Source organism: Podarcis bocagei, assembly GCF_964188305.1.
Source record: "Podarcis bocagei genome assembly, chromosome: 12".
In the NCBI taxonomy this organism is placed as follows: domain Eukaryota; kingdom Metazoa; phylum Chordata; class Lepidosauria; order Squamata; family Lacertidae; genus Podarcis; species Podarcis bocagei.
The window spans coordinates 49447256-49460488 of NC_138137.1; the positions used below are offsets into that span (position 1 = coordinate 49447256).

General features: G+C 40.6%; 1 protein-coding gene across 5 annotated transcripts in view; it reads right to left on the reverse strand.

Annotated features, from left to right (window-relative positions):
* RBM33 (RNA binding motif protein 33) overlaps positions 1-13233 on the reverse strand; it is an 88122-nt gene that overhangs the window by 53531 nt on the left and 21358 nt on the right. For all 5 annotated transcript variants that reach the window (XM_081163495.1, XM_081163493.1, XM_081163494.1 and 2 more), the window contains exons 8-10: positions 4838-5058; positions 3831-4122; positions 2504-2562 (exon numbers count right to left, since the gene is read on the reverse strand). In XM_081163495.1, the coding sequence (XP_081019621.1) occupies positions 2504-2562; positions 3831-4122; positions 4838-5058 (572 nt within the window). The remainder of the gene's footprint in view (positions 1-2503; positions 2563-3830; positions 4123-4837; positions 5059-13233) is intronic.

Below are 13233 nucleotides of genomic sequence, written 5' to 3' on the forward strand. Positions count from 1 at the left end.
TGTCAGAACTGTGCTCATGGAGTTTGAAAGAAACGTCTACCAGTCTGAAGGCAAACACACTTCCAAGTGGCTGGTCACGGTGACATGTTATCCAAAATTAACAGATCATTGTTATGGACCCAATTCAGGAGATCATCTAAGCTGCAGAAGAAATCCTCTAAGCTATGTCCTGAGGCTCCCTTTCTGTGGAATGAAGAAGGAAAGCTTCTACTCTCATTTTTGAAGAAGAACTGCAATTCTGCATTATGTGTGAATTTGGGGAGCTGTTATTTATTCTAACGAAAGTCGGTCCACAAACCGGGTGGGACGGGACTACAATTTCATGAGAGAAACATGGAATCCTGACTTCCAAACTAGTAAGCTATTTGCTATTAGAATTCAATCCATAATTGACTGGCTACAGAAAGGCAGGACTTTTTTTCTACTTTTCTTCAGTTTAGGCTCAGTAATGATGCTGTTTTACTCCTCCCTCTCCCCTCAACTTCTGGCAGCAGTGCATGGCAGGAATAGCAAAATGGCAGCCCACAGATTAAGGCTGGCCTCTCAAGCACCTTCTGGCCTCCAAAGGACCTACCAAATGTGTGATTAAACAACACATTCTACTAGTTTTACAATGTCACCTGCAATCTGGAAAAACAAAAATCACCATACCACCAGCCTGACATTTCAGGAGATCTTTCAGGAACTACATTCGTTCCGCAGCACTTGTTTCCTCTCAGTAACATCATATCAGCAAAGCTCATGTGCTCTGCATCTGAATACCCTACAAGGCAATGCCAACTCAATTATAGAACTGGATCGTCCATGGGTCACTGTTTGCACCTCTGAACAAAATACAAGCAGCAACCAAGAATATGGACTAGTCATCCTTGGCCCCCCGCAATAATTTATTCTATAGGCATTATGCAGTTCATCTAATAATGGCTATGCATATATTATACTCATTTTTTTAAAAAAAAAGTTTCAAGTTTTGTTGACTGGCATTATCTACAACTTGAGTGTTTTTCAGAATGAAATGCGACTGATGTGTAACAACTATCAAGTTCCTATTTCAAATGGGCAGTTGCTCTACAAAAACCTTGCCTTAGTTTGGTAAAAAGTAAGGCTGACTCATTCCTTATATGCATCCATTTTCTGTAAAATTAGATAAATGAAAATACTTCAACCACAGGATTCAAAGCATTTTTGGCATGTAATACAGATTTATGCAATAATTGCAACGACTATTAGTAATCCCTCACAGAAAAAACAGACACAATAATTGATTATGTAAGGAAAACTAATCATCCTATTAAAAGACCATGGATGGTACAAATCCACTCTCACATTTTGAGGTGTACATTTTCTACTTGCAACTAATTTTTTGTCTTAGAATCTACGGTCAAGCAGACAGGCTGTGCATATATGAACAATTATTTTATAGCTAGTTTTCCTAAAGCTTCTTTAAGTATTCAAAGGGAACTCGAAACACGTGGTCCTTCCACAGTCTGGAAACAATACCCATCTGGGAATTTAAGAGCATGGCATCAACAATACACAACTGACACCCAACAAGATCTCTCCCTACCATCATAACCAGGAAAGATTGTGCAAATGCAGTATAGGAGGCAGGGATGTACAGGGCGAGTCAATAAACTGACTTCCTGGCATTATGTGAATGGCTGGTTCTTGGATCCATTAATTAGTAGCCAGTCAGTTCAGGATGGAGTAGCAGTCCCCATGAAAGAAGAGGTGTGCAGTCTAGGGATACTCCAAGATACCAAGCCATCACTGGAGGCCCAAGTGGTCACAGTGGTGAGGAGTGCCTATGCCCAGCTTCAGCTACTACACTACCTTCAAACATTCTTAGATAAGGACAACCTTGATACTATAGCTCATATTATTCAGTAACCCAACTGGTATCAATGTGCTCTACATGGGGATATCCCTGAAGATGGCAAGGACTGGCAAAGTGGGATTATATGACATAGATCTTGAGAAGAAGAACTAATGTCAGAGAAGTAAATCAATCAAGGAGAAAGAGAAAGTGTATTTTAGAAGCCAAAAATAAGAAAAGGGGGTAGAATTAGCCAGTGTCAACTCAACATCTGCTATTAAATGCTTAAAATAAGTACAAAACTAGTACAGATCTTTATATTTTCCAAGCACAACACATTTTAAGTATGACCTTTTTATTAAATTAGCATTCCTCCTATTTATATTGAAAAGACTGTAATGAACAGGAAAGTCATTTAAAAAAAAAAATCATTGCACTTTTCTATTTTAACACTCCCCATTGGAGAGAGTGGCTCGACAATTTTACAATTAAACAAAATTAATTCTGCTCTCAGAAATTCATTGATCTTAAGCTTCTAACAAACATTTTCTACTGCACAGATCATTGTCAATATTTACAAAACCTTAAAATTATATTTCACTGGCACCGCTTTTATTTGCCATATTAATATTTCTTTGCAAATGTATGCTTATCCATATCAGAGAAGAAAAAACAGCTGCTACTCACAGGAAATCTCTGGGGTCCTACAGCAGGTCTTGGCTGGTTTGGGACTGGCAGCAAGGGCACTAAAAACAAGGAGCACACCTTTTAAATCAATTTGTTTTAGCCAAGACTCTAGGCCATTTTTATAAGCAGTCATATTCATAGGCAGCTGCTTCCCTGTGCTTCCAAATAGCTGCAGGCAGGAAAAATTTACTAAGAGCATTCAACAGGGCAATTGGGATTCAGCTAGCAAAGGCAACACATGAATTTTGTACAATTAAACAATATATGTGTGAATGAATGATCAATTATAAAGTTAACTTGTCATGTTGGTTCTGAAGTAGGTGTTACCCAATGACTGGACTTAAAAGATCACAAATAAAACAAATTGGTATCACTTCCAAGTATCAGGTACAGTCACATCTCTGGTTGCAAACGGGATCCGTGCGGAAGGCACGTTCGCAACACACAGCGTTCACAGCCTGAAGCACCGCGTCTGTGCACGCGTGTGACGCGATTCAGTGCTTCTGCGCGTGACGTCATTTTGTACTTCTGCACATGCACGAGCGCTGAAACCCAGAAGTAACCCGTTCCAGTACTTCCGGGTGGGCGCAGTCCGCAACCTGAAAACGCACAATCTGCAGTGTTCATAACCCAAGGTATGACTGTATTCAAAGAATCTAGATGATTTTGTAGTTCAAATACTGGAATGAATGGAAGGAGCGAAGCATGCTGAAATTTTAAAGTCAGCATTCGATACACACACACTTGCTGGACTTGCCTGAGTGAAAAATGTTTTGATTTAATGGAAATGTTCTCTATATGCTGGCAGTAAACGCCAAGGCAGTACAGTTGTACCCTGGATCTCGAATGCCTTGGCTCCCGAACAAATCAGCTCCCAAATGATCGAAACCCGGAGTGTTCCAATTTTCGAATGTTCTTTTGGAAGTCGAACATCCGATGGGGCCTCTGATTGGCTGCAGAAGCTTCCTTCCTGCAGCCAATCAGAAGCCGCGCTTTGGTTTTGGAAGTCGATCAAACTTCAAGAACGGATTCCAATCAACTTTCAAGGTACGACTGTATATATTTGACGGAATAGACCCCTTTCCCCAACTTCAGCTATACCCCATCCCTTTCATACAAGCACACCTCTGCAGTAAAACAGCAGTACATGCAGAATAATCACAGAATTTTACTCTGTGAACCACCCTGAGACCCCCGGGTATAGGGCAGCATATAAATTATCATCATCATCATCACCACATGTGAATTGTACTTACAGAACTGGAGGGGACTGCTCCAGGACAAAATTATAGGCTGTTTATAGTGTTGCTTTCTGACAAAATCTCACCTTGTACAGGCGTTACTACAGTTCCTTTGAAGTGTGGGTTTATATGTATGTTTTTTGGCTGCTGAGATGTAACTGGAGGAGGATTCATCATCATTCTTGGTGCTTCTAGCTGGGGTGGCATATGCATCCCTTGAGGCGGAGGTGGCGTATGAAGCTGAGGGGGAATGGGTAACAGACCCTGCAACTGTTGTTGCTGCTGTTGTTGTTGTTGTTGCTGCTGCTGCCGCTGCTGCTGCTGCTGGAAGAGATTCCTAATGGGCTGTTGATGACGAAATATCCTTTCCGAATGTGTCTAAACAGAAAACACAGAAAATCATGTTTGCTTGAAATTGTAATCACCTTAATTTTTTTTAAAAAACAAGAGGCATCCCCTGAGACTACTGACTACACAAACTCCTGGAAGTTTGATATTCACAGGCTTATGAGCCATGATAGCTAAATGGAAACTCCATGTACACAGGAAGCCCAATGTGTGGGGAGGGAGAGGCACCAGCAGCAGACAAGCCATTGCCATCAAGCTCTACTTAGCAGCTTCTCAGAAGGTGGAGGCTTTCAGCATCATGATTATAGTAGCTACCAATCCCATTACTTTACGTTCTCCCACCAGAATGTTCTCCCACTTAGAATGCTACTACTGCAAACTTACCCAGCCTCGTATCTACTCTTGATATAAAAGCTACAGCAGCTTTCTGCACTACATGGGAGCCTCACTGGAAACTCAGCAAAGTTAAAAGCAGTTTTTGACTACTCCTAAAATAGCTTTCCCCCCCCCCCACCCCGGCAAGAACTTGGGGCACAGGATCTCTCAGAAACCTCAGGATGGGGCAGTGGAGGAACCATGCTCGTGTATATGTTCTGCCAACAGTGGCTTGGACTTGCATTCCCATCAATAAATGAACTATTGAATTCAACCTTAAGCAGCTTAATGCAGTCAGTGTTTTCAACAATTTTGCTTAAATAACTAAAATTCACCAACCCTGACCACCATAATCATTGCATTTGGATACCGTAACAGATGTCTGGGTCGACAGCAACGCAGGCCTGTGATCCTTCATTCTTCCCCTTTCATTGTTGTCTCTTCTTTGTTCTCCCATCCCACGACACATTAAAGGCCCTCCTCTCCTTCCTCCTCCTCCTCCTCCTCTTCTTGAGCCATAACGGCCCTGCTTCATTTGCCTTTCCCTCTCTTCAAATTCAAATAACGCTGCTTTGGCTTCTGCAGAAAGTTCTATCAGATGAAAGAAGGGGGCGCTTTTAGATATTTACCAGGAGGATTAAATGGACTAATGAAGTAATAAAAATTTTTCCCTGCAGCCACAACAAAATTGCACAGCCACCCATCACCCCGATTATAGGGCACACACATTACTTTTACCAGATCTTTTTAATTTGCAAATAGAAATGCATCCTTGCATTTATCAAGAAAGAAATGTTTTATTGTTCCAAGAGTGGCTTACAGCTATTGAATTTCTTAAAGCAGATTTCCACCAACATCTCAAATCAGATTGCAACTAAATTTGTTTTTTGGAATATAAGCACTTGCGTGTCGGTTTGTTGCTCTTTCAAGATTCATCTGTGAAACTATTGTTATTTTTCCTGTCTCTCACAATAACCTTAATGTGGCATACTATAGATAGCAGAGGTTGTACAGCTATTATCTGATCAGATTTCATTAAACATATCAATAACAGGTGTGCTTTAAGTAATATGGAAACAACAGATTTCCAGAACAGGTTGGAAAATGTGTATAAGTAAAATGCATCAAGGTGTATAGTTGAAATGGATCTTATAATTGATTCCACGGCAACTTCCTGGATCAACATCAGTACCACCACCTCTATTTCTTTAGATTTAGATATCACTACAAGGTTTCCCTTCCAGTTGAAGAAAATCTCAATAAATTCAATCAGAACTGCCTTAGCAGAAAGTCAAGCATTTGCTTTTCTTCATTTTCCCAGGCAAAAGGGTTGTGGGATGACCAAATGCATACCTTTAAGATGCAAACCTCTGCAAGCAGTTTTAAATAACACACAAAATGTGTTTTACACACATAGCATAACCATAGTATGCTTCCATTTTAGTTCCCAGATGTTGAAAGCAGCCCTATACATGGTCTGCAGGACATCTCCAGCAGAAAGGAGCTCTACAACTGTATAGAGAAACAATTTCTCTGGTTCCTCGGCAGAAGCTAGAAGAAAGGTCAAACATCTAATCCGCAATAGATGGTAGAGGACAAACCTGAGCCTCAAGCTGTGGACATGATTTGATAGAACTAACACAGCTCCCTTGCCTGCCTGCAATTTCTTGTTGCTTATGGCTGCCTGACAAGTGTTTATATGGCCTGAAGGAAAGTGAGGCCACCGCCTTGCTGAGGGTCTGGGTCTGGCCAGTGTCTGGATGGGGGAACTACACATAAAGCTTGATGGATTCCATTACAGACAAAAGGCAGGATATAAATGTAAGAAAATTAATTAAATGCAAGGCTTTGCTAGTGCTATTTGAGCAAGTTAAATGCCTCAGTTTTACCACCATGGAGGAAAATACTTTTCCCTTCATTCGAGGAAAAAAATAATTCAACTTACTTCAAGCATGCCTTTTTCTTTAATCACAATAAAGTTTCCATTACATAGCAGACTGCAATGGAGCTCACGGCTTAATTTTTAATTTCATTTTGAATTTGTTACTTAAGGCAACAGATTCAGAAATATATTTGGGGCTGTTAAATAAAGCAAAGCCTGAGCAATACTAATGCTCAGTTTCTAAACTCTTGTTGCTCATTCCAACACACACACACAAATGCTTAGAGGTTTTCTCTTGAGTAAGCAGTATATTAATTTTGTTAAATGCATATAAATAAAAATGGAGTTTGGCTATGGAACTCACAACTCTGTACTTCTCATACCTGAAAGCTTTTCCCTTTCGTTTTTTTGGAGGAGGAAGGGGGCTTGACACCACAATTAATTGCTTCGTGAAAGCTTGCTTTATGCAACCCAACTGAAGGAATCTGGTATTTACAACTGTGCTGTACAAGCAAACTGACAACCTTGTTATGCAGTTCTATTACTTTTGTCTTTTGTAGCCTTTTGTAGGCTTGACAAAGGAGCACAAAATGCTCCAAATGACACACTCGACTCTGATCTGATCCTGTCCCACAGAATCAGAAAAGTAGGTTTTTCAATTTTAAGAGCAAGAAGGGTGTGCAGTTGAGTGCATAGCTCCGTTGCACTTGCTACATAGCATACCTCCTCATCAAGCACTTCTCTCCCAATCAAGCTCACTTCCAACATCAGAGCACAGCTTAGAAAAGTGCCTGGGGAGACAGACTGCGGGGAGCCAGGCCACAAACAGAGAAGGGGACGACACCCCCTGAAAACTAAAACTGGAAATGTGTGTAATTGCAGTAGCTTCACAGCCCTCAGATCCATACAGTTGGATTTATGTCCTTCCCAATCCCAAAAAACGCAGGCATACTACAATACAGCCCTATTTATTTCAAAATAAATGAATGCCCAATAAGGATGCCCAACTGGTAGGGGCACAGAACAGAAAACCTGCTCTGGACTGCCCATTGCTTCCCAACTCCTCCAAAATGATTCTGATTAGAGGTCTCCCTCCAGAGGTTGTGGACTCTCTTTTCTTGGAGGTTTTTTAACAGAGGTTGGATGGCCAGCTGAGAGTCCCACATTGCAGAGGGGTGGACTAGATGACCCTCCTGGTCCCTCTATGGTTCTATGAGGAATGTTCAGGAGCAGTCCACATGTGCTAACACATCTCTGCTAGGGCAAGGAAGCAATTGCTTCAGGGATGTAATGAAAGCCAGCTCCCCCCCCCCCCCCAAAAAAGAACAATCCGGGGAGGAGGGAGAAAATGGGCTCTTACTCCCCTCCAGTCAAGAGTTTTTGTTTTGTCCTGTGTTTGTTTTTTTACACAAGATGGAGAGAGGGGAGAAATCATTTCCTCAAGAATCCTTTATCCTCTGCCTTCCACCCATAATTCCTTATTCCTACTGGTGCCATTCTCAACTGATATATACAAGTTTGCCCATGGGTATTCATTCATTAGAAGCCTTTATATTCAGCTTCTCCTGCACTTGGGGTATCTCACACCTTTGAAAGCAGGTATCTATAAAACAGAGGAAACATCCATCAACAGCAGGCGTAGGCAAACTCAGCCCTCCAGATGTTCTAGGACTACAACTCCCATCACCCCTAGCTAACAGGACCAGTGGTCAGGGATGATGGGAGTTGTAGTCCCAAAACACTGGGAGGGCCGAGTTGGCTATGCCTGATCAACAGCATATCAGACATCCCTGTCCCAAGGTTCTGCTCCATGCTTTGCTTCCTGGTGGAAGATGGAGCATGAAGAAGAGTACCGGATGAAGATCTTAACTGGATTGGATCACATATGAGAAGTGGTATAAGACAAAGCTCTGAATACCCTCAAAAGGAATTGTTGAATTACTGAGAAATCTTACACCTTCACATGAGCAACGAGAAGGGTTCCAGAGACCTTTGTGTGATCCACTGCATGAGGACTTTTCAGCTGCCATTCCCACTTCAGAGCCCATATGCTCTCATAAGAACCTAAGAGGAGCCTGTTCTCACAGTGACCAACCAGATGCCTGTGGGAAGCCTGAAAGCAGGACCTGAGTTCTCCCCACCTGTGATTTCCAGGAACCGGCATTCAGAGTCATGATGCCTCCAACAGTGGAGGTGAAACACAGCCGTCATAGCTCATATTGTACACGAATTAGTCTAATCCTCTTTTAAAGCTATCCAAGTAGATGGCCACCACTACTTCTTGGGGGAGTGAATTCCAGAGCTGTGTACTGTATGAAGCACTTTCTTTTGTCTATCCCGAGCCTTCCAATATATAGTTTCATTGGATGTCCACAAATTATAGCATTAAGACTTTTTTAGAAATCTGAGGATCAGGGAACACTCCATAGCAGTGTTGCAAGTAGCTACTACTAGGAGGGGGCAGGATCAGTAACACCCCCCTCATGCACTCTTTGGGCCATAGTTCCCAAAACACTATTTTATATGCAATACAGTATGATCCACCCTCCTGAAAACTCTTTCAAGCCAAGAGATTTCCCTTTTCATTTGCAAAAGCAACACTTAGTAGATGCCTCTGCTCCATTCATGAGGGAAAATGTTTAACATATTTTTGCCAGCAGACACCCAATCTTAACTGTAGAATTCTTTCACATACACCTAATGCAGTGAATCAGCAATTATTTTTCTAGTGCCTCCAAATGTCAAGATTAATTTTGCTATCCTTGGTAATAAAATGGTTTGAAACGACATCTTTAATCAGCAAGTAAGAATGCTTCCCTCCAATAGAGACAAGCTGTCACGAAAGGTCACCAAAAAGTGACAGGATGGAAATTACGTTTGTAATTTCCACTGAAATATTAATTTCTCTTTTAAGTGTTTTTTCAACTTATGTCTAGATTTTAAAGTAAAGAAATGTAGCTATACAACCAAGTTTCATTTCTATACCCGTAATTCCTATTAAGAGCAATCAGTACTGAAAGGAAAGTAATATTTATTACGCCAGTTCTACTACATTTTTTAGTCCTATTAGGTTGATCCCTAATAGACATCAATTATTGCAGATCTTTTAACGGCTCCAGCTGACAATGACTTTTCAAAGAAAAACTTGGGTGTAAGATACAAAATTAACTGAAAGACTTGTATAAAATACGTCATTTTGAACTCTTTGCAAGCTGCTAATCAGTTTGTTTCATTTTTCATTCAACTTTTCATTTTTATTAGCTATGACATTTTTATGCTATAGTTTACTGGACCATGTGAATATACATCAATTAAATGACTATACATATATATTTCTATGTATACTAAATAATCCTTCTAAGCAGGCCCCACATAGGTAAGAAGCATTTACTAATCTCTCAACTACTTTTCAGATTAGAGGACAGAAAGTGAAAGTGCTTCTGCAGCTGAATTCTGCCTAGATAGCAGCACGATAACACATACACACACATATCTATTTCCACAATCAGAAAAATGATATTTTTATCTACATTATCCACCTACCTATTTCTGAGATTAACTCAAGGTGCTGGTTTTAGACAGACACCAAAAAGACAGACTTCTACTAGGAACAAGACCTTTTAAGCTGTGGTACAAACCGCAGGGAGGCCAACCACGTTCAAACACTCCACAAGTTTCAGTTTTCAGTCTATATCCTGGTTCTTTCAGTTCAATTCAAACTCTGCCTTTTGATGGGCTGTATGCTTTTCCATCTTTTATTATTGGGAGGAAGTGCTTATGTCATCTTGGGTTTCAGGAAACAAAGGCAAGAGGAAGCTGAGTGTAGTCAGACATCCACTCTGGACTTTAAGAAGGCCGATTTCAAAAAGCTTAAGGAACTACTAGGTGAGATCCCATGGTCAGAAATACTCAAAGAGAAGGGAGTCCAATGGAAGTTTCTTAAAGGTAAAATATGGAAGGCACAAATGCAGACAATTCCAACAAGAAAGAAAAGTGGGAGGCATCTGAAGAAACAGCTGCACCTGGCATACCAGTAGTACATGTGAAAAGCATTTAAGGGTCTGGTTGAACCATGAATGAATCAACAGTGTGATGCAGCAGCAAAAATCAGCTAATACTATTCTAGGCTGCTTCAATAGAAATATAGTGTCAGTTGTGGTTCTCCCTTGGTCAGACCACACCTGAGCTACTGAGTCCAGTTCTGGGTGCCACAATTTGAGAAAGATATTAAATCTGGGGTGTGTGCAGAGGAGGGCAACCAAGATGATCAATGGTTTGGAAACCAAGCCTGATGAGGAATGGTTGAGGAAGTTGGGCATGTTTAGCCTGGGAAAGAGGAGAAATCAAATTTATCAAACTGTTTGATAAATCAAGACCAGATAATCCCATATGGTTCATAACCTAGAAACCTGAAGTTATTCAGCCCAATGCAACACTGGTCTCTAAATCTGTATTGTAACACCTATGAACCTGAAATTTCAAGCCCTGGCTACCATATCTGCAATGATTCCTGTTTCATGTACCAAACTCCTCTAATTGAGACCTGGTGAGTGCACATTTCCTTTCCTCAAAAGCACACTACTTTATCCCACCTTAAATGTTTTTATTTAAATGGGAGCAGAGTATTGTTTTTGTTTGTTATTATGGTATGTATTTTTGTGTTTTTATATTGTAAACCACACTATGGTCTTTGGGTGAAAGACGGTATAATAATAATAATAAATAAATACTAAATATAGTAAGTAAAAATACAGAAATACAGGGGGCAGTACTAATGCATACAACTGTTGACATGAATATGTGAACTATAGAGCTTCCTGGAGGCCGCCATTTGCAGGTCTCCCTCCAATCAATCACTGTTTAAATGCCTATGTTACTTTCGTAAGAGACCTGAGACAGTGATGCACCTTAAAAGGGTATATCTATTATTATGATTTATTAAATTTGTATACCGCCCTTCACCTGAAGATCGCAGGTTAGTTCACAACATGAAAACATAAATACATAATCAAACAAAAACAAACCAATAACCCCCCTCCGACAAACACATTTAAAAGGCCACGGAACAGTTAATCAGCCAAAGGCCCGATTGCAAAGAAACATTTTTTCCTGGCGCCTAAAAATATGTAATGATGGCGCCAGGTAAGCCTCTCCAGTGGCAGCGTTCCACAAATGGAAAGGAAAGGTCCGTGCTTGTGTTGCCAATCTCCAGACCTCTTGTAGAGGGGGCACACAAGGACGGCCTCAGATGATGATCACACGGTCTAGGTTGGTTCATTTGGGCAGAAGCAGTCCTTGAGATAAGCAACAGAAAACACACTCCTGAGGTTGTCGCATCATGGGATAAACCAGCATGTTCTGTTCTCAAACTACACAAGGCCTTTGTATTGATTCCGAAGCTGAGAACATTTCAAAAGCAGACTTGTTTGCATGTACGTTTGCAAGATGGCACACTGAGACTGTAAATAATTCAGTAGCAATCCTGCCGGTTCCACCTCACTATGATGACAGCATAAATGGGAGAGTTCTTTCAGGAACCATCTTTAATCAGCCAAACCTTCTAGAAAAGTGTGTGTTGGTGGAAAGACCTGCTCCCATGCTGAGCAGACATTGCGTGTCTCCCTAGAGATAACACGTTTGTTCCCAAATTGGGAAAGAGAGACACATCTAGACGTAACCAAAAGTATATTCTTTTACTTATGTAAGACTGACGTGAGACCCATCAGACAGATATTCACTGTTCCTGGACATTTAAAAAGTATTTTCCTTTTAACAACTTTGTTTCTTGGACACAGTAACAATCTCAGTCACCATTATGAGAGTCATCCAATCTATACCAAGGAAGGAACAGCATATTCCAAAAAGAATTACACCGCTTGCAGTATTGTTTCCTATTAGGAGTTTTTATTTTTATAATTTAGGCCTTCCTACCTTGTGCCAATTGCAGCAACCAGATAAAAACAATTATCAACCTAATATAATATGGTAACACTTAATGTTAATAGTAAGCATGACTGCCATGCAGATTTAAAATAGATCATGTAAAAATGGCAGATAATGGGAGCTTTCAGTGCAAAGGGTCAGTGCATCTGGCTGTTAACCAGAAGGTTGGTGGTTAGAGCCTACCCAGGAACTGCTGTGGGCAGGATTTCTTCATTGCAGGGGGTGGGACTGGATGACCCTTGGGGTCCCTTCCAACTCTATGATTCTTTGAACATATCACTTTTATAATCTATGATAATAGAAGGGCATTTGAAATTGGAAATATCAGTTATTTGCTCCAGAAGCATCTGAATTTTAAAAAAATAGCTTCTGAATTAATACAGTATTTTACAACCATTATGAAATCACAACCTCCTCCTAAAAGTAAAGTAGTTTAAAGTGGGGAGGGAATAGAGGAAATAAAAAGAAAGCTCCAGCTGCTCTGCTATCAAACTCTGGGGCAGAATTACACAGCCAATAAACAGAATAAATTAATCCTGGCAAAATTAGTAATGGATTTATATGTGCTTTCACCTAATGTCCAAACTTGAATTTCAGAGTTACATACACAGAATTGAGCCTCAATGTGCAGCTATTGGCTACTGTTACATGAACAAGACTGCATGAACCTCACTTTTAAACTGACTGTAGTTACCCATTGTGGCCAAACTTGGGGGGAACTGCAGTTCATTTAGCCATAAGTTTGGGCGTAATAGGGAACCGTGACTACTCAAAAACTAGAAGCCTTATCTTCTGATATCCTCATGGCTCAAGGCTCATGCAGGCTCATTCATACAAGTCTAAATTGGCATTAGAATTAAACAGGCCCATTGTGCATTTTTTTAAAGGCAACATAAAATTGAAATGGTAGGGGAAATATTTTTTGTTACTTGCCACTAAAA